Source organism: Garra rufa, chromosome 1, assembly GCF_049309525.1.
Source record: "Garra rufa chromosome 1, GarRuf1.0, whole genome shotgun sequence".
Taxonomy (NCBI): domain Eukaryota; kingdom Metazoa; phylum Chordata; class Actinopteri; order Cypriniformes; family Cyprinidae; genus Garra; species Garra rufa.
Genome location: NC_133361.1, coordinates 56,671,828 through 56,699,193, shown reverse-complemented (window position 1 = coordinate 56,699,193; position 27,366 = coordinate 56,671,828). Strand labels below are relative to the sequence as shown.

The 27,366-nt window shown below is 36.4% G+C and overlaps 1 protein-coding gene across 1 annotated transcript; it reads right to left on the bottom strand.

Annotated features, from left to right (window-relative positions):
* Positions 1-26,038, bottom strand: ubald2 (UBA-like domain containing 2). Its single transcript, XM_073843092.1, has 3 exons — positions 25,813-26,038; positions 14,367-14,420; positions 1-5,341 (listed from the first exon to the last, which is right to left on the bottom strand). The coding sequence occupies exons 1-3, from the start codon at positions 25,930-25,932 to the stop codon at positions 4,985-4,987; spliced, it is 531 nt and encodes a 176-aa protein (XP_073699193.1). The 5' UTR covers positions 25,933-26,038; the 3' UTR covers positions 1-4,984.
* Between the last annotated feature and the right edge of the window lie 1,328 nt (positions 26,039-27,366).

Here is a 27,366-nt window from a genome sequence, read left to right as displayed (position 1 = left end):
CTAGTCATTAAATCTTTTATTATGACCTTAATAAAAACACAATGACCTCCAAAATGGTTTCAGATCGTAGCTTTTTTTGTCAGACATATAAATACAAATCTCAACAAGGGAAAAGAACAGACAGTACAGGAGGGAAATCGATATACAAAAGGTTGTTCGCTAATGAATTGGTTTTCTCGACGAAGGAATTGGTCAGTCTTCCTGCCTCGCGATGACTCACGGCGGGTGTTGATCATCGCAGCCGCAGTCTAAACAAACACGTCCCCGAAGAACTGAATCACGCCGGTCCGACATCCGAGATGTACGGCGGCGCAACTGTTCAAACAGTCGATGCCTGTGCCTTTCAGCGCTCGAGAGAATGACATTTGAGAGTATTGGCCCTGTTGCTAAGGGAATCCAACCGAGCGACAGCTGAATAAAATGGAGACGCTTCAAACCTCAAGGCACTGGTCAGACAAACTCCAGACGCTGACATCAGACTCGCATCTCTTTAACAGAAATCATCCTTGCAGGAAATGACCTACTGCCTTATGGCTACCAAACACTTTTTCAACCTTTGGAGATCAACATGCTAGGCTTCCTTCTACACAGCAAACAGCCACCAGATGCGGCGGAAGACCAAACGATTACGTTCCAAAACCGAGAGTACTTCTCGAATCTCACATGCATTTTCTGGGCCAAAACACAGAAGATGATTAAATCAAAATGACTAATTCTTAAAATGGACCACAGTTAGACTTAGACACCAGATTTAGGATGGTACAGCTGAAGAAAGCCGAGTCGAATCAAATGCACGTGAATTGTTCATAAGCATTATTGCATAAATGGTCAAGAAACATTTATTGGTTTTACGAACATTTGCAAATTCAGTCTTGTGCGCTCAAAACAGAATTAACGGAGAATGTACAAATAGCTTGAAAATCCAGTCGTGATTGAATAATTAAATGAACACAAGCAGAATGAACATTCCTAAAAAGTACAAAAACATATTCTTAGTGTTTGGGTTCAATGATACAGTTAAAGGAACACTCCACTTTTTTGGAAATAGGCTCATTCTCCAACTCCCCCCGAGTTAATAAGTTGAGTTTTACCGTTTTGAAATCCATTCAGCCGTTCTCCTGTTCTGGCGATATCACTTTTAGCATAGCTTAGCATAGATCATTGAAACCTGTGAGACCAGTAGCATCGCGTTCAAAAATGAGCAACGAGTTTCCATATTTGTCCTATTTTTTTCTAGATTAGGAACTACACTCCCATTCTGGCGTGATATTACTGCGTCCATGTTACGGCAGCAAACTTCCTTGACTATTACGCCGGAATGGAAGTATAGTTCCTAATCTTATCGGCCTAGAAAATCACAGCTTTACATTTCCGCCGGTCTTAGTACACGATATAACTACAGAAGAGTCAAGTTTTAAATAGGACAAATATGGAAACTCATTGGTCATTTTTGAATGCGATGCTACTGGTCTAATAGGATTCAATGATCTATGCTAAGCTATGCTAAAAGTGATATCGCCAGAACAGGAGAACGACTGAATGGATTTCAAAACGGTAAAACTCAACTCATTAACTCGGAGGGAGTTGGAGAATGAGCCTATTTCCAAAAAAAGTGGAGTGTTCCTTTAAACAGAATGGATTTATAAATTATGTACACATTGATTCTGCTTTTTTGAGTTACATGAAAATTTAATAAAGATTTTTACAAACATTCGCAAATTCATTCTGTGTGCACTTAAACTGAATGGCAATAATTTTTCAGAGAACATACAAAGAGTTTGTAAATCCACTGATTAAATAAACTTAAATGCTAAAAAAAAAATTTGTTTTAGAGTTACTTTCCAAAATTCGTTCTGCTTGCGTTTTAGCTCGATACAAATGAACAGAATGGTCACAAATTATGCAAACAAATTCGTTCTGTTGGTGTTTAGGCTGTATGAAAATTTTCGAAAGACTGGTTTTACAACCATTCTCAAACTAATTCTGTGTGCGCATAAACTAACAGCTATGATTTATCATATAAATGTACAAATAGTTTGTAAATTAAATTAACTTAAACACAAGAAGAGCGAATTTGAGTAAACAGTTCATAAAACAAAATGAGTTTTCTTAGCCTTGAATTTCAACAGAACAACTTAACAATAGATTTACAAATTACACGTACAAATTCGTTCAGCTTGTGTTTAGGTTGCATGAAAATTTACAAAAGATGGGTTTTGTAAACAGTCGCAAATTCATTCTGTGTGCTTAAATTGAAAGCATCGATTTACTTGAGAACGTACAAATACTTAGTAAATCCAGTCATGATTGCATTAACTTAAAACGCGAGAACAGCGAGTTTGGGTAAATGGTTTGGAAAAAAAATTCTTAGCGTTTAAGTTCAACTTTACAATTTAAAAGAATCGATTTACAAATTATGCACACAAATTCGTTCTGCTTGTGTTTCTATTTGTCGTTTTTTATTTAATTTATCTGAGAAAAGTACAAACAGGTTGTAAATCCAGTCTCAAACAGAATGAATTTGGGTAAATTGGTTGGTTTAAGTTCAATGGTACAATATAACAATAAAAATTATTCTGCTCATGTTTAGGTTATATGAAAATTTAAAAATAGATTGGTTTTATAAACATTCGCACATGCATTCTGTGCACTTAAAAAGAACATTTATCTGAGAAACAACAGTAGTTTGTAAATCCAGTCGCAATTAAATAAACCTAAACTCAACTAGAAGGAATTTTTGGGTAAGGATCTCTAAGAAAACTATTTTTAACGAACTTTTTCGGCGATACAATTTAACACAAGGATTTACAAATTATGCACACAATTTCATTTTGTTCAAGTTTAAAATTTGAAAACTGAATGGTTTTATAAACTTTCGCAAATCTGTTTGCGCTTAAATCGAACGTAACGATTTATCTGAGAACGTACAAATAGTTTGTAAATCCAGTGGCGATTAAACGAACAGAAACGCTTAGAAAGCAAACTGTTTTTGTTCTGCTTAAGTTCAATGGCACAATTTGACAATGGATTTACAAATTAAGCACAAAAATCCCACTTCTGTTTTAAGTTAAAAATGCAAAAGATTAGTTTTACAAACATTCACAAATTACGTGCGCTTAAATTGAACAGTTTATTTGAGAAAGTAGTAAGACAGTAGTAGATTCAGTCGCGATTAAACTCAAACAGAAGGGATTTGACTAAATAGTTCGTAAAAAAAAAAATGTTTAAATAGTTCGCAGTTGTTTTCTTTGCATTTTAGTTCACCATTACTGAATGGATTTTATATACACAAATCTTGTTTGTAGTCATCTATATAAGACAATTTAACCAAGAATGTATGAATGGGTTCATCAACCAATTTTTGCGACTAATCAATTTATCGCGATAAATGGCAAAACAATTGATCTATGAATGATTACGAACAATTTGCCTTATTTATTGACACTGAAACAAGCAAGGCCTACGTCATTCATAAATTCGTTCTTGCGTACTTGTGTAAATTGTCACACAATTGTAAACAAATTCCTGTGTGTATCGTTTCATTAATCAATTCTAACGTTGATTCAAATGCGGAATAAAAAAACGGTTTCTTTATTGCTTTACATAGTAGTTTTCATGGAAATAAAACAAGTTTTTTGGGGTATATGTGGCGTTTCCTCAACAAAACAACATCGAACTCGAGACAGTACGTGTATCTCCTCGGATCGCAGCCTTGTTTTCCAGTCACTTCAGATTAAATATGGCGTCCAGCCTGACTGAGGTCCACACTAAACCACAAATTCAAACCGCGAGACGGCAAAAGTGATTGTCTAAGATGAACGAATGAAGGGAAGGGGACATCATGCCAAACTAAAGAAAGACGTCATCTCAGAAAACCACCGCCAATCGACGTCCTGATCTAGGATCAGCCTTCCCGCTCGATTATGCTACAATCAGTACGACACAAACGCCAATAAGCGATACCAGATCAGTCCTCGTCCTACGAGCCAGGTCTGAAGGCTTTCACACAGCGCGTTCGGCAGAGAGCATGAGGTATTTGAGCCCTCGGTCGCAGCAGCTCGCACAGAGAGCCCATTCAGCCGTCCGGAGGTAGGATCAGGGCATGGCTGGAGCTGAGGTAGGTGGAGCTGAGCTTTACTACGCCGGCTGTGCTGGACCTCCAAACATCAGACAAGAGTCCGCTAGTATTTTTAGTTCTTGAGGGGGGTGGAAAAAACAAACTTAAACACTTCAAGCTCGAGTCTGTATTCCTCCATGACGAAACAAGCTCTCCTGATTCAACCGCGTACATACTTAATGTTGCGAATCTGCCAAATAAGAATAAACTTTCGGAGCAGGATTATTGCAAACTCTTCCTGATTTCTTTCCAGACCAATAGCTTTGTTGATTCTGAATAAACTCAAGCTTAGTTTCTCAGTGACATCTGAGGCCATACGCACATGAAAATGCATTTGGATAATTACAAATAAAAGGTGATTAATCATCTCAGCCTCTGTTAAGAACTCAATAGACACTAGTTACACAGAAATGTCCTCCTGATGCTTGCTGGGATGCAGAACGGCACGACCACCATGGTATGTGATTCAGTCTAATAGCTGTCAGCCGTTTTATTGCGAGTGCTTGGTGCCAACAGCGCTACAGAAGAGTCCGAAAATACGTTGAATTCGTCCTGATCGTTCACAGCCGACGACTCCGTGGCCCTTTCGCTGTTAGAGCGAAAAAAAAAAAGAGGCTTCTTTGAGGACCTCTTCCATCATTTTTTGTTTTCCTCATAGTGGTTCTTCCCAGGTTTGGACAGAAATGAAATCGGCAATAGGTAAAAGAACAAAACAAAAAGAAACAAGAAGAGAGATTGTTCATCTTTAGAAAACAAAGATAGAGTACCACGTCTTTCCCCCTTGGCCATCCAAAGTCTCAGTGAGTATATTCCCGCCCCGTTAAACCGCGTATCCTCACCCCCGATTTACACCCCCGCCGAAGAGTCTCATCTCTGGCCGTGCAGGGCTGAAATGACGGGCGTCTGCTGGCCGTTGGCGGGCTGGGAGACGGGCGGCCACGTGGGCGGCTGGTGCATGTGATGGTGATGGTGATGGAGCGCGTGGTGGCCTGTGGGAGAGGACGGCGGCAGCCAAACGGGCTGGTGGTTGGGGGGCGAGGAGGCCCAGAATGAGCCGAATCCCTGTGCGGAGGCGTGTGGAGGAGGAGAACACGCCATGGACACCTGGGCCGAAGCGCTGGCTCCGTTGCCGCCCGCGCATTCGGACGTCCGCAGTTTGGAGAACATAGTGATGGCGTCGGGGAAGTTGGGTGGCGTGGCGGGAGTGTTGCGTGGAGTGCACATCTAAACAGACGGAAACACAAAAACAGCTCGGGTTATTTAAAATCTTGGTCAATAATGTAAAAACAGTTGACATTTTTAATACATTAGGGATGCACCGAAATTTCATCCATTGAAAATAATTGGCTAAAAAAAAAAAAAATGGCATTTTTGGTTTTCGGCAGAAAGAGAAAAACGGCCAAAAATATGAGCTTAAAATATCTGGATATACATTATTTGGATAATTAGTCCAAAAAAAACAAAAAAACAAAACAAAATCAGGTACTGTCAAACCAAAAATTATTCAGATACCAGATATAACTTTTGATATTTTTTTTTTTACTAGTGGGCGCAGGACACTATACTGCCCTACAAAGGCAAAGTGCAGTAACACTGAAACTGAAAAAAAAAAAAAAATTCTTTAAAGTTTTTACACCATATAAGGTATTAGATTGGATTTTGTAGTTACTGCGATTTTGAAAATTGAACCAGGAGAATTTGCCACAAGACAAAACGGTTGTCACAAAGCCCATTTTAAGCCTTAACTCTATTTTAACCAAATGCGTAGCTACTGCGCTTCGCCTTTGGCACTATAGTTCATTTATGTAAGTGAGGATAGCAAAATAAAGTAAACTGTGACATATTATACCCAAAAAATTTTCATACAGGGGACTAGCAGTAAAACCGATACAAATTTGGGACGTACAATTTTATTTGACACTTTGACCGGACTGTGTTGTTACATGCCTTTCTATCAAAGTTGACATTATCAAGATGAATTTGTTTTGACTCTTGAGTTTATTTCCATTTTGTAAACTATAGCAAATAAACTGTGATAATATGAGGTGTCTGAATAAATTCTGGTTTGACCAATTCATTTGTGATTACGATGAATTTGTTCTGACAGTTTAACTCTTGAGTTCTTATATTTTAGTACCATTTTCTGAACTACAGCAAATTAACTCTGATAAATGTCTGAATAAATTTTGGTTTGACTGGAATTAATTTGTGATTTTCAAGACAGTTTAACTCTTGACTTCTTGTCATATTTTATTACCATTTTCTAAACCGTAGCTAATAAACTGTGATCGTGTGAGAAATGAAGGTGTCTGAATAAATAAATGTATAATGAATAATACATTTCCGTTTGACCATAAATCTGATTCTGTTGCATAGAACTGAATAAAAACAATTCATTGCTAATTAATATTAATACATTTGTCAATTTATTGTGTCACTTTAATAAAATGTAGCAACTTTTTTTTCATCAATATTATTAAAGTGATTGAGTTAAATAAAAGTCTTCCAAAATTACTTTATATTATTATTATGTAATCAAATAAAATAGTGAATGAAATAGTATCATTATCAATTTTAACTTAAACATAAAAATGCCTCTGACCCTTAATTATAAACAATATGACTTCCTACTGTTCTGTTAATAACGTATATGACTGGATAACCTCTCCATAATGAAAATTAAGTTTACAATACGAGAACGACATGCTATAAAAAAGTAGCTTCATAGGGTATGCCCCATGTGAGGTTTATAACTATAATAACACACAGATGCATATGTCAGCTACATTATGGGACAATAGGATGTGCTCTCTGCACAACAGACAGAGGACGAGAGTGTTTCTGAACAACATTGTGCTGAGCATCAGTCCCATGATTCCCATAAAGAGTGAGATTTGTTTGCTTAGCCTCTGTGTGCCATCTGTATGTTATGAGGGAAAAGTAGGCCACATAATTGACAGCAGTTTCAGCTCCTGATAAGTGCTCTTTTAATAACCACACACACACACAAGCTGAGATCAGATGACTGCTACAAGAGCAGGAAGGGTTTGTCAGCAGAGGAGTTTTTATTGAGTGTTATTTCGGTAGAGGAGCTCCAATGCTGGTCAAAGGGACAAACACACATCCGTCTGTTAAGTAGGTCATCCAGACAGCAGCCTCAGTGTGGATATAAACACTCAAAGGTCACATCTTCACCCGCCCCAATGTTTACATCGACACTGCTTAGCAAACAGTATGTCTGGAAAAGTACAGCTTAACTGTGCTCCTTTAAGAGATCTTAGTATTTATTTTGATTTATAGTTTTGTATCGTTTGCCTATTTTCTGAATCACTCTCATTATTTGTTAAGAGGTAGTTAAAGGGATAGTACACCCAAAAATTTAATTTTGCTATTTTTGTTTTCTTTGTGAACAAAAAGTAGTCTCGTAGGTTTATAACATTATGGTTGAACCACTAGCCGCTTTTCTGCTGTCGGGCCAGCGCGAGCCAGTGCTAAGAGCGTGCCGGGCGGGGGCCAATACTGCCCTCCAAAGGCAAAGCACAGTAACTACACATTTGGTCAAAATTGAATTAAGGCTTAAAATGGACTTTGCCACAAGACAAAACCGTTGGCACAAAGTCTCCTGGTTCAATCTTGTCCCGTTTCAGAGAAACGAGAGCGTCAACATGTTTGACTGGCTGGCGTAAAAAATGTAAAGGCATTTTTCTCAGTTTCAGTGTTGGCGTAGTTACTGTACTTTGCCTTTGGAGGGCAGAATGGCCTCGAGTCGCAAGCACCAAGGCCAAAAGTAAGTGAACTTTCCCTCTAAGCTGGAAACAACATAAGCATAAGCATTTAGTTCCAGTAACAATACATTTTTTCCCCACAAAAAAGAAAAAAAAGAAAACGAAAATAGGAATTTACTTTTACATTTACTAATATATATTTATTAAATCTGAGTAAAACCACCCCAGCTAAATTAGCTTGTTAATTATTAAAATTACGTTTTTATTAAAAAATAAATTAAGTAACAGTATTTTCCTAACAAAGATTTATTCTATTTTTATAAATCGCTATATATAAAAGTCTGAACTAAATTCAATGTACTTATAATGCATCTTTCTAAAAGTGTAGTTCTGCTTTGCTGAAGCCGTGTTGTAATTACTGTAATGACTGAATGTCAATCCGGGACGATCTACTAATGTAGAATAATGTGTTTCTTGTGGCAAAAACTATTAACGCCAAAATGAATCCAAGCTATTTAAGTAAATCAATAGACAAAACCACAATTTAACAAGTAACAGTCATTATGCAAATTTATTATTAATAAATAATCCTACATCAAGCTGTACTGTACTGTATGTACATCCAATAAATGGATATTGTTAAAGTTATTATAATGCAAGCTTAATATACAAGCTTAATAAAACATACATATACACATATTATTAAAATAATTTAATCAAATATTATAAAGTAAAAAACATGAACATGCTATGCCATTTGTATTGTAGTTTTCCTAAATGTCAACATGCTTTTATTTCTGTTTCTCTCAGTTTCAGTTATTTATTATTTTAGTACATAAAGTAAATGGTAAATGTTAACAAAAATAAAGTAGTAATACTTCTTTTTTGTTTTTGTTTCTATGAACAACATTGAACTGTATGGAACGTCTTTTATTTTTCAGATTAATCTTGCATTACAAGACATTAACAATAGCATCTATTGAAATAATTATTCATAAATATTATAATATAGTTGACTTTCCATAAACACTCCCTCACATCTCTTATTCATGAAGACAAACAGCTCTTGAAAACAACGATGGAAAAATAATATATGACCCTTGACCCCAAAACCAGTCATAAGAGTCATTTTTTCCATCATAAATCAGTTTTCTACTGATGTATGGTTTGTTAGTTGCATCTCAGCCAAATATCGCCCCATCCTATTAAAAAAACAAAAACAAAAAACACAACAAAAGGATTTTTGGGGAAGAAATCTAAATATTGAGAAAATCACAATAAATTCTTAGTAATGCATATTACTGATCAAAAATTCAGTTTTGATATATTTGCAGTAGGAAACTTACAAAATATCTTCATGGAACATGATCTTTACTTAATATCCTAATGATTTTTGGCATAAAACATCATTTTGACCCATACAATGCATTTTTGGCAATTGCTACAAATATACCCGTGCTACTAAAGACTGGTTTTGCAGTTCAGGGTCACATAAGAAACAAACAATATAATAGAAAATACTTGACTCAACAATTATTGAATCAATTATTGTTATAATAAAAATATGAATATACTATGTAACACATTTAAAAAAAGTTTTATATTAAGATCCACAAAATTTTACTGCCAAAGCTGCTGATATTTCTGAGTGTTTCCACATTACTCTACAGTAATAATTTGGTACAAGCTCTCCGAAAAATTCAGTTTGGAAGTTGTAATTACGAGTTGTACGAGGAAGTGTAGACTTCCAAGTCGTAATCTCATAACTGCAGTAATTCCAACATGCGCATCTTTCATCTGGACTTTAACTATCCCCAAGAAGCTTGAAGCCACTTTGTGACAGACTAACATTTAAGTCAGTAAGTCTTAGGCCCGGTTTCACAGACAAGGCTTAAGCCTAGTCCTAGACTAAAATGTAAGTCTGAGCTGTTTGAACTGAAAGAAACTTGCACTGACTGATCTTAAAATATATCGGTGTCTTTGTTTTGTCTCAAGATGCACACCAGTAATGTTTTTTTCTAAGCATGTTTATAAAAATTACTTAAATATCCTAATTGAACTATCTGCTAATCTTGGCTTAGTCTAAGCCCTGTCTGTGAAACCGGGCCATAGTGTTTAAAATAATCCTGAGAGAGATCTAAAATAATAAAGCAATGTTCCCCATTCAATACGACTTAAACTAATAGTTGACCCAAAAATGAAAATTCTGTCATCAAATGCTCACCCTCACTTCATTCCAATCCCATTAGACCATTGTTAATCTTCAAAACACAAATTACGATATTTTTGATGAAATCCAAGAGCTTTCTGACCCTGCATAGACAGCAGTTACCAAATGTAAGGCTCAGAAAGGTTGTAAGGACATTGTTGAAATACTCAGTGGTTCAACCGTAATGTTATGAAGCCAAAAGAAGACTCAAAAAAAAAAAAAAAAAAAAAAAACCTCATAATGACTTAATTCAACAATTTCTTCTCTTCGGTGTCTTTGATGAGCATTCAGAAGAGTACCACAACAGAAGGGTGATGACTGGTAAGTAAAACTGCGTTTTAGCAATAATGCGGTCACTAACCACAATGGAAGTTAACAGGAACAACTACCTGAAGAGTTTAAAAAGCAGCAAGAAGCAGCTTGTATTTTTGTTACAGTGCAATAAAAATCAAACAGCATGTAGGTTTTCGTCAGCGAGTGTTTTGAATTGCACAAGCCGGCGTGGGGTGGAGTATTTTGCTACAAGACTCTATTTTTCAAGGACAGTCATAACAGTGTGCGCTGGGCCTAGTCAGGATCTCAAAGGACCGGTTTGAGGCCTGAGGGACTTTCTACGGCGCTCTGCACCGCCTCAAGAGAGAGAGTCAAAGCAGACGTGTGGAAATAACAGGCCTGGTGCTGGTGAGAGGAGGGGGCAGCCCAGTTCAACAGGTTCCTCTACAGGAAGACAGGCCCAGACTCGTGATTTTGGGCCCTATTGACGCAGCCGATATGACTACAGACCTCTACACTCTTAAAAATAAAGGTGCTTCACGATGCCATAGAAGAACCTTTTTTGTCTAAATGGTTGCATAAAGATCCTTTAACATCTGAAGAACCTTTCTGTTTCACTAAAGGTTCTTTGTAGCGAAAGACGGTTCTTCAGATTCTAAAAAGGTAAGAAAGAGACGGTTCTTCAAAGAACCTTTGACTGAATGGTTCTTTGTGGAACCAAAAATGGTTCTTCTATGGTATCGCTGAGAAGAACCTTTTTAAAAATAAGCTTTATTTAGAACTGAGAACAAGAGAACTCTCAAATAAAGTTGTTTTCTTTCTTTGCACATAAAAGGAATTCTCATAGCTTCGTTAAATTTCGGCTGAACCACTGCTGTCACATGAACTATTTTAACAATGCCCTTACTTCCTTTCTGGGCCTTGAAAGTGTCAGTTGCATTGCTGTCTATGCAGGGTCAAAAAACCTTTCCGATTTTCATCAAAAATTCCTTAATTTGTCTTCCGAAGATGAACGAAGATCTTACAAGGGTGAGTAATTAAATGACACAATTTTCATTTTTAGCTCAAGTATCTCTTTAAGATCAAAACAAGACTACATTATTTATCTATTTAGTGTGGAGAACAAACGGAAGTGACTCAGAAGCATGTACATCCGCGGCCCTCAGGAAAGAGGTCCCGTGTGTTTATAAATGACTTCATTGTGTTGAATGCATCTGTATCACACACAAAGGCTTCTGAGCCAATCAGATCCTGCTTTTGTCTTTGCTCCGCCCCTTTGCCCATATATGGTCCCCAGCTGCATGATGTAATGGCTGCTCTCAAAATAAAAACAAACAGAGAGACTTCCTGCCTCTGCCTTTCTCAAACACACTCCCCTCCCTCACATACAGGCAGAATAAAGCGGGAGAGTAAAAAAAAAAAAAAAAAACCGAAAAAAAAAAACATACACAAACACACACACAGATTCAAGCACGCACATGTCGTGGGTGGAAGCTGACGTTGAGCTTTTAAAACGCAGCATGACTGCAAGAATCATATCGCGGCTTGTCCATGGGGACTGGTTTTGTGAGAAGAAAAACTGATTGCATAACCCTCAGCAGACTGGAGAACAGCGGTTACACGTCTGTTTTTTTCCAAGAGGAAACGGCTCGTGTTTCAGCCGTCTGAAACAGCTGCACGTCTGTGTGTACAGACCCAAAAATCACTTCAAGCACTAGACCACATGTCTGGGTCAGATCAGCTCCTATCGCTGAGGTTTTGTCCAGGGTATCTTCGTCCAGGATGTTGACACATGAGTGGGAGGCACGGCTGGAAGGTTTTCAGACCGTAGAAGACTCTGATACTCCATTAACAGATCTGATTCTGCTGTATAGTCTAGTCTAGTCTCAACAGATTTGTTTTTATTCAGACTGCTTGAAAGAGGATGAAACTGTCAGCATGTTAAAGCCTTGACTTCTTTAATTCAGCCCCTTTAAAGCATCAGTGCTAGAGTCATCTAAATTCTTAGGTCATTGCCTCATATCTAGCCCTTTTTTTCCTGGAGTCTGGCATTGTAAGTGTTCATAAAGATGCATGGCAAGTTAAAAATAGCTAAAAGCATCTCTTTGTGCTCCGTCTAGCTGCTTTTGAGCTAGAAACGACAGATTTAAAATGCTCTACACAGGCAGCAGCTTCACAAGGTGCACAAATAGTGCTATTGTGTTAAGCACGTGACACATGATTGTTTTTCCCCCTTGATAGTTTGATGTTAGCATGTCGCTAAAGCTAATATCATGATATTTGATTAAAATAGTGAACATGAACATTCATTTTTTTTTTTACTGCTGTTAATACATTTGTCGCAATCAGTGTTGTTTTAGAATTTATTTATACTATTACAGTTTTTATATTTATACTTGGAGTTGGAGGTGCTTTTATTTTTATATTTCCAGGTCTTATTAAAATCTAATTGAATTTAAGTTGCTTTTATGTTGAATTACTAATCATTTTGTGGCGTTTTTGTCATGTATATAGTTTATATAGCCTAATTTACTAAAATTAGAAAGTTACTGAAATTAGTTACTTAATATATTTAGAAACCGTTTTAGTAATTTTAGTAACTATCCGTTAATATTTTGGAAAGTTTTCTAAATAGTTTCTTATTTTATTTTCTAAATTGTTGTTTTTATTTCAGTTTTAAATTTTATTTTAGTTAGTAATTTAAGTAACTTGTATCATCAGTTAATAAATATTTCAAAAATAATAATAATTTATTTTATTTCAGTTTAATTTCAGTAATTTTAGTAACTTGTAGTTAATTAATTTTTTCAAACCATTTTCTAAAAAAAAAAATTCTAAATTAATTTATTTACAGTTAATGATTTAAGTAATTTGTATGAGTTTCTTAATATTTTGTAACGGCTTTCTAAATAGTTTTCATTTTTTTCAGTTAGTAACTTTAGTAATCCGTATTAGTTACATAATATTTTGAAACAGCTTTATATTTTGTTTCAGTTTGTTACTTTAATAATTTGTATCAGTTACTTAATATTTCAAAACAGTTTCCTAAATAATTTATATTTTGTTTCAGTTTTACTTTTATTTCAGTTAGCAACTTTAGTAATTCATATCAGTTACTCAATATTTTTGAAATAATTTCCTAAATAGATTTTATTTCAGGTTTTACTTTTATTTCAAGTTAGTAACTTGTCTCAGTTACTTAATATTTCTAAACAGTTTCCTAAATAATTTTCATTGCATCTCAATTTTATTTTAATTTCAGTTAGTAATTTTAATAACTTTCATCAGTTACTTGCCAAGACAACTTCACTCTTAAAAACAAAGGTGCTTTAAAAGGCTCTTCAGAGCGATGCCATAGAAGAACCATTTTTGGCTCCACAAAGAACCATTCAATCAAAGGTTCTTTAAAGAACCATTTCTTTCTTACCTTTTTTTAATCTGAAGAACCTTCTTCCGCCACAAAGAACCTCTTGTGAAAGGTTGCCATAAAGGTTCTATGGCATTGTGAAGCACCTTAATTTTATTTTAATTGACAAATTTATTTAGTTGCATTCTGGGACTGCCTTATCTTCACAGTATATTCGCAATGCTTAGAATTTGGCTAAAGTAACTCGTTTTAGAAGGCAATATAAAGATCTCCCCACCGCATCTGCTTCTAAAGCCTTGAAATTGTGCGTATAACTAGGATTTTAAACCAAACATCATAGAAAATGGCATTTATCCATTAAAAACCCACTCCTTTCTAGTCAACCAAGACCATTTACTGAAATTGTGTTGCGAAATCAACCAAACACTGCTCTGGATATGACGTCAAATTTCATCTGAGAGTCAAACTGAAAAACAATTCAGACTGTTACCGAGAAGCCCTGACTAGCATAAGTGTATTTCAGGATCTTTAATAATATCTGTGGCCTTCAGGAAGTCCAGCCTCTCATTATTCTCTCAGATGCTATGTTGAGAACGGGCCGCCTGATCACAATGACAGGATGTTGAACATGGCTCCGCTCTTTTTCCCTTCTCTCTCCGTACTAAATGCACTTACCATCTGGTGATGACTGGGGATGTTTGCCTCCTGGAAAAAGGAGCTCAGAGCCGTCTGCGGAAAGAGAGAGAGAGAAAGATATGGGGATGAGATGGAGGGATCTGTGCTACAACATGAATGAGCAGAACATCTCTGGTTTGGAAACGGTGGCTCTGTCTGCTCCCTCCCTCCCTCCTGACTGTGACGGGCGCGGGTCAATCGGTCCAAGCACTCTGTGATCTAAATGAGGGTTTCTAAACTGTCACGCAATCTCTGCAGGATTCTAAGAACTAATACACTATGCGGGCTTAGAGATACAGAAATATGTGAGAGTGGAAAATACACATAAACAAACACGTAAGCAAACCAGTTTTCCTAAGACAAGCATCTCTACTACGATACTGTTTATACTTTAGTACTACTAACATCAATGATGCCGCAAATCATGCAGCTTTTGAGTCTTAAGGGAGCAAAAAAATGTTGCCATCATCCTGTTTTTATGCACATTTTGAAGTATCACATCAATAACAAGTGATGGAAAGGGCAAATTTCAGAACGAGTAATGTCGAGTAATCAGCAAAATACAGAAAGTGGCGCATTTCATTAAAGAGAATCCATGAAACGCGTTATTAGACTGTTTTCCAAGGCTGCATGATATATCAAACCCATTTAAAAATCATAATGATATTGTGAACTCACAAACGTCACGATTCAATTAAATGCGTGTAGGTTAGGTATATGCATCTCAGAGCTGTTCCATTCACTGTAAACGCTGCTCCGCACAAACAGTTATCATTTACATATGTGTAGGTTACCTACACGCTTCTCAGAGCGGCATTCATTCATTGGACCTTGAATACATGCAGCGTGTTCATCATTATCATTTCCAGTAATTAACGTGTCAACATATTTAAACAAATTTAATGACTTAATTGATAAATCGCACTACATGACATTTACCTGAAATAACATTGCCTTAATCATCTGATATTTTTTTATTAACTTATATTACAATTAGGGTTGGGAACCGAAAATCGATTCCGAACATGCAGGAGAAAAATAAAAAGGCAAAACAAATGTTTAGGTTAATAAAAAAGGCTCAACAATAAACACCTTTAGAGGAAATGTCAGGCATAAGGGGGCCTTGCAATTGACCCGAGAAGAAGGGGGCCCTGATATAAAAAAGGTTGAGAACCCCTGTAATGAAATAATATGTTGCAAGCTAGCACTGAAAATAAACATGTTTGATTTATTAATGTTTGACTTTTGTGTTTGTTGTTGTTGTTTTTTTACTAAATTCGAATCGAAAAGAATCGGAATCGATAAGTGGAATCGGAATCGATAAAATTCAAACGATACCCAACCCTAATTACAATACGTGTAGACTCTGACCTTCTTCATTTATTTATTTATTTAACCTTCTGCAAGCCTATTCTTTTTTTTTTTAAAAAGATTACATTAAATAATTTAACAAATGCTTCAGTGTTAGATAATAAAAGTTTATGCCAAAGTACTTATGGTATTCTTTTTAAGCCATTTTTCCGTCGTTATGATATCAGGGCAGTTGCAATAAGACTCTTTTAACAGACTTTGATGACACAGTTATTAATATTGTTAACATGTTTTTTTCTCTTTTTAAATGTACATTTATAACTCTACACTTTTGTATTATATAACATTGGAATTACATAATAGTTAATGCCACTGTGTTAGTGTTGCTAATACAGTGGCTGAGGGAGTGACAGCAAATTTTTCCTTTTCTTTTTTGTTCTAACAAACATCAGTTTCTCAATATTTTTTTTCCCTTTTCCTATTGAAACAAATGGGAATGAAAAAATGTGTAATGCTTTATAAAGAAGTCTCGAGCCTGCATTTAATTGATTCAAAGTAGAGCAAAAACAGTACAATTTTTAAATATTTTTACCTTTTAAAATTTTCTATTTGAATATATTTAAAAAATGTATTCCTACAATTTCAAAGCTGAATTTTCAGCATCACTGAAATCACAGCATTACTTCAGTCTTCAGTGTCACATGATCCTTCAGAAATCATTGTAATATTCTGATTTGCTGCTCAAAAAAAAAACATTATTGTTGAAAAAGGTTTCTTTGATGAATAGAAAGTTCAGAAGACAGCATTTATCTGAAATAAAAATCTTTTGTAATTTTATAAATGTCATCATCACTTTATCAATTTAAAGCATCCTTACTAAATAAAAGTATTAGTTTTTATCATTTCTTTCCACCAAAAAAAAAAAATAAAAAATACTGACTCCAAGCTTTTGAATGAGTTTATTTTGTTGCAAAAGCTTTTAATTCAAAGAATTCTGAAAAAAAAAACATGTACTCAACTGTTTTAAATATTGATAATAATAATAATAATAAAGTAAATGTAAATAATAAATTAATAATAAATGTAAATAATAATAACAAAATGTTTTTTGAACATCAAATCAGCATACTAGAATGGTTTCTAAAGGATCATGTGACACTGAAGACTGGAGTAATGATGCTGAAAATTTAGCTTTGAAATTGCAGGAAAAAAAATAAATTTCAAATAGAAGACAGTTTTTTTAAAATAGTAAAAAACATATTTCACAATATTACTGCTTTTGCTGTATTTTGGATCAAATAAATGCAGGCTTGGTGAGCAGAAGAGACAAAAAAAAACTGCATTAAAAATCTTACTGTTCAAAAACTTTTGACTGGTAGTGTATGTTAAAAAGATCCATGCATCAATAACCAATCAATTTCAAAATAATGTTTAGATTTTAGGTAAAATAAAAAAAATAAACATATTGTAAATAACCTATTCAAGAGCATAGTATCACTTTAAACCAGTTTCAGAATATGATTTGAAGATGATTCACACGCTCGGTGCTTCTCTAAATGACATACAGCCTTTAAACAGTCAAAATATTGCCCAACACATGAGTGTCCGGCCTTCTCTCCCTCAACCCCTCGTCTGGTAACACTTCCCTCAGTGAGCACCCTCTTCTCTTCCCCTGACCGGCCCCTTCCCCCTCTCCTGTCTTTATCTGTCCTTCTCCTGCTCTCCCGTTTTGTTTAACAACAGCCACGGCGAGTGCAGGAATGTCTGCGGCTTGACGTGACACACATATCAAGACGAACTCGCCAATCCGCCATTGTTTCCGCTGCTACACAACCACAGAGCTCTTTGTCATCAGATCTTCTCCGTCCCTCCCCCAAACACCGTCATGTGTACAGAGATTGTTCCCATGCAAGTGCTCGACTATTGCTCATTTCCTACTGCACACACACGGGTATGGCTCTAAACAACGCTCGCTTGTACCTCAGAGCATCTGTACTGTATTAACGCTGGCACTGACCGCTAAAGGAGGACTCTTCAATGTGCAAACCTGATATCTGCACTAACAATGAGTCTATCCTGAGATATACACAGGCCAGCTTGTGATCCTCATGAGCTACCCTTCAAGATAGCATGAATTGTGTTTGTTGAGATTATATTGGATCGTTTACTCACTACCTGATGCATATTGTGCCCAAAAGCTCACTAGAAATCTGACAGCTCTACTCCGATTGGCTAGGATTTTCAGAATCAGGTGTTGAGATGAGCTTCCCAACGCTAACTCCAAAGGGTGTCTACATCATGTTTTTCCATTGTAACCAATTATAGACATTTCTGTTGAACAATGCAACAGCACTGACAATAAAGCAGCCTGATTCACAGGAAATCACTACTTCTATTCACTCAACATTCAAACAGAGTTTGTACAGATACTGTAAAATTAAATTCCAGGACTCTTCTGATTTAAGGACTTCAGAGTTCAAACAGTGCCCTATCTTTCAAATTGTAAAAAAAAAGATAAAAATATACTAATAAAAATTGGCAAAAATAAAGAGAAACACATGCAAAGTATCACTACTAAAGAATTATAAAGTATACTACACTTTTACTATAGTAAAACCACAATTGATTTTCTTAAGGGATTAGAATTTTTGCATACTTTCTTCTTTGTTTTTTGATAACTGCACTGCATTAATGGTTTGATGTTTACTACTTTACTGGAGAAAAAAAAAGGCAGAAATGTGAAGTCGCTTTGAAATCCTGATCCAAATTAATTGATCCGCGAGCCACGCGATTTTCATGAACCATCATTTCAAATGTTAGATTAAGGGTGTGTTCACACTTACAGTTCGGTTTGTTTGGTTTATTTGGCCCGGACCAAAAAGTAAAATGATACATTTGACCCTGGTACATTTTACGTTCACACTGGCATTTTCGACAGCAAACCTAAAGATACCAAACCTAAAGACATAGTGGCATGTTCACAACCTGATTGGTCGGGTTAAATGATGTATATTTCGTGATGGAACTCACTGAACACTCCAAACAAAAGGAAAGGTGCATTCGACTTACAGCGGCGCCGCAGGTGTATAACAAACATCAAACCTCCCCATAGTTCCTTTGGAAGTGGACTGAGACCTATCTTTTTAGCAGTCTCGGGCCGCTTGTTTGGTGCGTACCAAGGTCTGGACGGCAGCGTTCACACTTACTCAAACGAACAGCACAGAGCAATCGCACCAGGGTTTGTTTTAATTAAACCAAATAGACAAGTGTGAACACACCCTTAGATCTGAACTTTGCATATTGCAAATCATTTCATTTAGACTGGGACTTCAAATTGTGTATCACTAATCATTCAATTTGCAAAATGATTCACAATCGTGTTGCGCTCTTTATCTAATGAATCGGGGTACGCGCTTCGAAGTCCCAATCTGAATTAAATGATTCGCGCTATGTGATTTTAAGTCCTGATCTAAGTCCAGTGAATCACAAAACTGCTCCGATGTCCCAGTTCAAATCAAATGATTTGCGATACAGATTTGAAGTCCTGATATGAAACGTATGTTCTGCGATACGCAATCCAATTGGAGCGTTTTGTTGGATCATCACTTTGCGATGCAATGGTTTAACTGATTTTTGCTAGTAAATCGCTTGAAATGAATGATCAAAGTCATGAGTTTGAATCAAAGCGGTTCCAGCATAAATGACTCACTCAGTTGATTTGGTTCATCCATTCCTCTTTTTCTCATCTCCAGCCATGTTTACACAAGCCATGTTTAGTACTACTGCTGGCTTAGCTCACTAGTTGTCTGACGTTAACTGAAAAAATGATGTCTTTTGAATTGCGTTAAAATATGTGCTTATTGAAAGAAATTAAACACTAATTTCATAGAGGAATTGTCTTTCAATAACTCAAGCACTTTTCTCAAGTACATATTCAGGAATACTGCCATTTTCAGGGGTTTTCCTGGCCTAAATTCAAGTACTTCAAGCACTTTGAGGACCTTGTACGATACCCGTTCAAAAAGCTTTAAAACCAAAGCGAAATAGATGTATCTTGTTTCTTTCTGTCAAGACAACTGCATTGAACATACCAGTCTAAGTGCCATAAATTTTCTTTTTTTCAAAGTTTGAGTGCCTATAACTCAAGAAGCATTAAGGATATCACAATACGATTTTAGATTCTAGCTCTTCATTAGTTCTTTCTTTTAGAATCTTAATTTTCAAGACCCTACATCATTCACTCCCAGAGATATGGGGATCTCAATGAGGCTCCACGTCCAGATTGTTGAATGTTACCCGTTTTCACTGGTCGAAAACCAAATGTTGGTCACTTGGTGTACAGCTGCTACTTATTTTATTTAAAGATCAATGTCTAAAGAACAAATAATGTTACAATGTACAATATCCTATTTTTTGCTTAGTAATATGCATTGCTAAGAACTTCATTTGGACAACTTTCAAGATATTTTCAAATAATTGTATCTCGGCCAAATATTGTCCGATTCTAACAAACCATACATCGGTGGAAAGTTATTCTGACTATTTTTTTTGCTCAAGGATCACATTTGTGATCCGAAGATAAACAAAGGTCTAACAGGTTTGGAACGGCATGAGTACGTAATTATTGACAGAATTTACATTTTTCAGTGAGCTATTCCTTTAAATATGTTTTCTGCTTGTTTTTGATGTGGACATAAATAATACAGCATCCAGCTGGCCAGAAACAGAAACGATTAACAATTGTGATTGTCAGATTCTAGCAGGCAGCCTGCTAGGTTTTGACAAACCAACAGAGTGTCGTATCCAGTCTCTCAGCGAATGATTTCTGCCATTCCAGTGGGAATAAGCGGGTGCAGAACATGGCCACAGAGAGCCGTCTCACCAACACACAGCACGCTCGCAATAAACCAGGTCAGTGATGAGCAGAAAGGGACAGAGACAAATGGAGAATCCAAGCTGAAGCTGCTAGAGCGAATCAAATTCAATTTGCTCCACGCTGCACTGAAATGTGAACACTGCTCTGAAAATAGCAACAAACACTCGAAAATGTCACTGGTGCCATTTTCTCGTTTGGTTTGAACCACCCTTTCCAAAAGTTGTCTTTTCCACAGTATTTGGTTCTGTCTTGCAATAGGTTTGCATGGTGAGTAACATTAGCGACAGATGTTTACCACTGTAACTAGGTAACCGCTTGAGTGGAGACGGCGACAGCTTCAGTGTTTTATTCATGTTTTTGCCCCTTCGGTTTTACTAGGACAACAGCATGTCACTTGCGTCCATCAAAGATGCACGGGACGCAACGAATGGCCAAATGAAGGAAAATCAAGGTGAGACTTCCATGTGGATATTTCCACAGTGTCTCGGCTTTAGCTGGCCCTGGCTGCTCTCCGCTTCTAATGTTATCACAGAATGAGATCAGAAGGTTAAGAGCAGACCTCTCGGACTCCTTCATCTGTCACTGAAGCTATAGATCGTATAAGAGATCCAAAGGGGACACTTGTCCTAGACATGCACTTGGTACAATCAATCACACTACTACCAACACCAGAGAGAGAGACGCTGTCAGACCACCTGTTCAAACTACAGCAGCCACAACAGATCTGCTCAGAAGGAGATACATCGGAGAAACCATCTGGACTCAGCTGCGGATACTTCAGGGTAAACACGGCTGAAAAAGAGAACGTCAGTGCTGGGAATGTAAACAGAAGCATATCTGTTAGTGAAGGTGTGGTTGACTTCCTTTCTTTCACAATCGAAAAACAAACCAGCAAAAGTTGCCAAACGAAAACCACAGTGACGTGTATGTGGCAACAGTTATGACAACACTAGTATGCTCTGACAAACTAGTGCACTGTATAGCAAAAACCTGCTTTTGAACATTCCTTAACAAGCCATATATAGTCGCAGATGGCACGTTAGAAGAGCAATATGTTTGAACTTGGCCAAAAACCAAAAGTGTATTTTAAAATATGCTTTGTATAATCAATTGTATTAACATAAAGGGTTTGCACTTATGTCACAATTTGGTCAGTTACCCGACTGCTCTGATGTAAACAACAACATACCGAATATGTTGGTCTAAACCACTGAAAAAATGGCTGCTAAATCACATAGAGAAGGACCTAGTAAGCAGGAAAGGGCACAATATTTTGACAAACTGAAGTTAATAGGTGTTAAAAGATACGTATGAGCAGTATTAATTAATATATTAGCCTAATATTTCACCTAGCTGACCGGAAATTATAAGAACAAAGATGAATGTTGTCAAGATTCTTGCTCTGGAAATCTTAGTTCAGTTTGGTCAACCCACAAAGACAGTTTTTGCACTCTTCTCCTTGATTTGTTATAACTTGTTGCAGTCTACAGCGCTCCAAATGTTTTTCCCAGTCCGTCCGATTGGTACGGCCAAAACATGACAATAATCGACCATCTTCAGCAGCAATAATCAGCAAAATATGCATTTTGTTCAGTACAGTAGCACCGTTTACGCTCAGTGCTGCCAATATGGCCAATTACTGAGTCACAGCTTAAATAAATTCAAGCCATTTTCATCAGGCAAAAATTCTGTGCATCTCCAGACATGACATATGTAGTCCGTTTCGATTACATTCAGTAGGAAATATACAGTTGAGGTCAAAAGTTTACATCCCCTTTTCAGAATCTGCAAAATGATCATTATTTTACTAAAATAAGAGGGATCATACAAAATGCATGCTATTGTAACTAATGCATTAAAACTTTTTGCATTTAAAGATCAGGGTAAATTTCACTTGTTTTGTCTTCTGAGAAACATGTAACTATCTTCTGTAGAGTCCGAAGGGCAGTGCTTAATGAAAAATCATGATATTTAGGCAAAATAAGAAAAATCTTCATTCTGTTCAAAAGTTTTCACCCCCAGCTCTTAAAGCATTGTTTTTCCTTCTGAAGCATCAGTGAGTGTTTGAACCTTCTGCAATAGTTGCATATGAGTCCTTTAGTTGTCCTCAGTGTGAAAAGGTGGGATCTCAAAATTACACAGTCATTTTTGGAAAGGGCTCAAATACGCAAAAATGCTGAAAAACCAAATAATTTGTGAGACCTGAAAGATTTTTCTTAAGAACAGTGGGAAATTTAACTGTTCAGGACAAACAAGGGACTCATGAGCAACTATCACTAAAAAAAAAAAAAAAAAAAAAATCAGCTGTGGATCATTCAGGTAATAACACAGTATTAAGAATCAAGTGTATGAAAACTTTTGAAAGGGTCGCTTTTATAAATTCAACTACCGTTTTTTCTTGTTGTCTATATGTAAACATCTTATGTGAAATATTTTATTCAGGTCAGTACTAAAACAATAACATTAATTTTGTATGGTCCCTCTTATTTAGGTAAAGGGGAATGTAAACTTTTGACCTTGACTGTACTCTTTAAGTTTCAAAAAAGTAAGAATCCATTTTCTTAAACATGCAGTACACTGTGGAAGCTTGTTTCTGTTACAAAAAAAGTTATGATTTATGATCAAGCTTACAATTCTTAGTTTATAACTCGCAATTCTGAGGAGAAAAATCAGAAGTGTTCGATTTAAAAAGATACAAACTCTCAATTCTCCAAAAAAGTCTGTTTTGAGGCAAAAATGACCTTTTTATTTTGCATGGACGTCCCACAATGCAGTGCACTGAACTTAACTGGCCCAGTGACATGAATGAATCAGAAGTAACTTCAGCCATCTTTTTTTTTCTTCGCTATTTGATTCGCATGCCAAACAAAACATTATCAAATTTAGATTTGCAAGATAACTGGATGCCACTTGCTAAATTAAATATGTACATAAGGTCATGTGTCAACACAGTTTGAAACGCTTAACATTATCAATAAAAGCTGTTTCACACACTACTCTCTTCCAAAACAGGCAGTACTCCAGTCCAAACATAGCCTGTTGCAAGTAGAGTAAACTTTACCCTACATATTATGGTTGAGCGAAAGGGAATCAACTTGCTCTTTGGCTTACTACACGCATGTGTACTTTATAAACAATACACACGTTAACTAGTCAAACCAGTGTGTGCGTGTGTGCTGTACTCAACCGCTGGACTGTTTCAAACAGTCAACACAACGACCTACTGATGTATACCACATACAGAACAAAACACAAACACACGTGTGCCAACGTGACTGGTTAAAGTACGTTTGGGTTCATTTAGCTGCATTTACAGCAGGGAATGTAAATACAAAAACTGAGTGCGAGTGTGTTGCAACAGTGCTGATGATGAGATCGTCTCCGAGGCATGTCCGTTTGTGGCAAACACTTCCTCCTTACAGGAAACACTCAAAACAACCACACGACACTTCATATGAGAGCTGCCGTAAAACAGGCTTACACTAATTAATAAACCATCAAATACAAATAGACACGAAATGCAGTACATTTGTGAACCACTTGATTGTTTGGGCTTATCTTAGGTATATGACCGTGGACCACAAAACCAGTCTTAAAGGAGTAGTTCACTTTCAGAATCGGTTGAAAATTTACAGATAATGTACTCACTCCCTTGTCATCCAAGATGTTCATGTCTTTCTTTCTTCAGGCGTAAGGAAATTATGTTTTTTGTGTAAAACATCCACATAATGGACTTCTATGGTGCCCCCAAGTTTGAACTTCCAAAATGCAGCTTCAAGTGGCTCGAAAAGATCACCGCTGAGGAAAGAAGGGTCTTATCTAGCGAAATGATTGATTATTTTCTTAAGAAAAAAAATTCTCAATTTATATAAGTTTTAATCTCAAATGCTTGTCCCGTCTTAGCTCGGTGTGTACCTGGTTTAGAGATTAAAAAGTATAGAAATTGTACATGTTTTTAGAAATATAACCGATCGTTTCGCTAGATAAGACCCTTCTTCCTCAGCTGTGATCGTTTAGAGCCTTTGAAGCAACATTTAAACTGCATTTTGGAAGTTCAAACTCGGGGGCACCATAGAAGTCCACTATATGGAGAGAAATCCTGAAATGTTTTCCTCAAAAACATAACTTCCTTACGACTAAAGAAAGAAAGACATGAAAATCTAGGATTACAACGGGGCGAGTACATTATCTGTCAATTCTTGTTCTGAAAGTGAACTACTCCTTTAAGTAGCACATTTACTTGTAGCAATAGCCAAAAATACAGTGTATGGGTCAAAATGATCAATTTCATGTTGAAAATCATCAGGATATTAAGTAAAGATCATGTTCTATTAAGATATTTTGTAAACTTCTCACCGTAAATTTATTTAAGCATTGCTAAGAACTTAATTTGGACAACTTTAAAGGGATTTTCTCAATAAGCCTATATCATTTTTTTTTTTTGCACCCTCAGATTGCCAACACATATCCTAACGAACCACACATCAATGAAAAGCTTATTTATTCAGCTTTAAGATGATGTATTAATCTCAATTTCCAAAAAAAAAAAAAAAAAAAAAAAAAAAACACTAGTTTTGTGGTCCAGGGTCATGCATAAACATCTCTTTGGACGACTATGTGGATGTATTTTGAGTACAAGAAGATGGCAGTTATACAATGAGTAGAGCATGTTGCTAGCAACACAGGGGTTATGGGTTTGATTCCCAAGGTATGTATGAACTGAAAAATGTAAACATATATTACTACCTCTTTATCTGTCGATTCATCCATCTTTTTATCCTCCAACGCCATTAAATGTCTAGAATAAGTCTTCGAAACAGCAAATTTCAAGATTGTTTTCTCCCTGAGCAGCTTTGACTCGATTTTACACGGCTATAAAACACATTGCGCTGGGTGTCTTGTTGTATTACACAGCCAGATAATCTCAGTGAGCTGCTGGTGCTTTATTGTGGATTCAAACACAAAGCTGCTCTGCTTAATTGTTTCCTTAAAGAGTAAGACAGGCTAACCAGCTAACAGCAGGCTAGCCTTTACAATAGGATGAAAACATTGCTCATCTGAACCCGAGATCGTCAACGTGAAAAGCTATTTACATGTAAACAAACGCGACGTGACTTTGTATAATGGAGTGATACATCCGCACGATGAACGAACACAGAAAGGATTAAAGACACAGCCCATTTCAGTAAAGCCACAAACGGCAGAATTAAAAAGGTCGCGGTGGATAACGGTGCGATCGATTATTAATCACTTGGTTACCTCGAACTGCCAGTGCGCCGCCTGCAGAAGCTGCTTCGCCTGATCCGCCGCGCAGCCCGCAGTCAAAACAAACTGGTTTATCATCACTTGATGCCTCAGTTCGTCCATATTCACCGACATCGCCGCTGTTCGCTCCCCGCGACTCCCGTGATCGGAAATCTCCGTACGATGCGTGTGTGTTCGTTGAAAGCGAGCGTCCCTGCCAGGCCCTTCCTTCACACTCGCTCCTCGCTCGCCTTCCAGTAACAACAAATATTTTCATGTCATCATCACCAACAACAAACCCGAACGCGCCCTCTGATTGGCTGCGGAGCCAAAACAGCGAGTACACACGGGCGTCCCATTGGTCCATCGACAAATTGCCAATCGGCTCAAGTGACGTAATTTAAAGCAACGCGTCGTGTGTGGTTGGACGCTAGCGATCTGTACGAGCTCTGTCATTGGCCAGAACAGTGGGAAAGCGTTGCGTTGTTATTGGTCAGATGGAAATATTTCTATTTACATTGCTTTTACTGGATACACACGTGCTATATTGTGTAGTGAACTCTATTAGACAGTATTGGGAAGGTTACAGATTACAAGTTACTTGATTTAAAATGTAATAAGTAGTGTCACTTTTCAATTACTTTATAAAAGTAACGTAACTTATTACTTTTAATTACTTTTTGATTACTTTTCTAAATTTCGAATATTTTCAACTGTTATTCATTTTGAAACATTTAAAGTTAATCATTAACTTAACATTTAAGTTAATCTTACAGCAAAATCCTTCATCACTTGAATTAAGTAAGGGATGATATGTGACCCTTGACCACAAAACCAGTCATAAGGTTAAATTTTACAAAACTGAGATGTATACATCATATGCAAGCCCAATAAATAAGCTTTCTATTGATGTATGGTTTGTTAGGATAGGACAATATTTGGCCGAGATACATCTATTTGAAAATCTGGAATCTGAGGTTGCAAAAAAATCTAAATACTGAGAAAATCACCTTTAAATTCTCCAAATTAAGTGCATATTACCAATCAAAAATTACATTTTGATATATTTATAGTAGGAATTTTACAAAAAATCTTCATGGAACATGATCTTTACTTAATTTCCTAATGATTTTGGGCATAAAAGAAAAATCAATCATTTTGACCCATACAATGTATTTTTGGCTATTGCTGCAAATATACCCCAGCGACTTAAGACTGGTTTTGTGGTCCAGGGTCACATATACATCTTTATTTTGCGGTAGCAACTGGCTACATTATCAACAACATTATCCCACTTATTACACAACTGCTTCATTGATTATTTAGATGTTTAGGTCAAAATTATTAGACACGAAACACTGATCTGAGAGAAATGTTTGAACGCAAAGCTTCCATGAAGAAATCTAGCAAACGGCAAGTTCAAATTATACATTTTAGGTATACAGTACAGTGCAGTCTTACCAGTTTTCTTACACAACATTTCACCACATAAATAATTAAGGAAGTAGTACTAGTTTGTTAGTTATCATATAATCCATTACAGTGTACAAAAAAAGTAAAATGGCAGCA

Excerpts from the sequence above, each read along its gene's own strand:
- ubald2 (XM_073843092.1), bottom strand. The coding sequence starts at position 25,932 with ATGTCGGTGAATATGGACGAACTGAGGCATCAAGTGATGATAAACCAG. Across the intron at positions 14,421-25,812 it reads CGGCGCACTGGCAGTTCGAG|ACGGCTCTGAGCTCCTTTTT; the intron begins GTAACCAAGTGA and ends CTCTTTCCGCAG. Across the intron at positions 5,342-14,366 it reads TCCCCAGTCATCACCAGATG|ATGTGCACTCCACGCAACAC; the intron begins GTAAGTGCATTT and ends CCGTCTGTTTAG.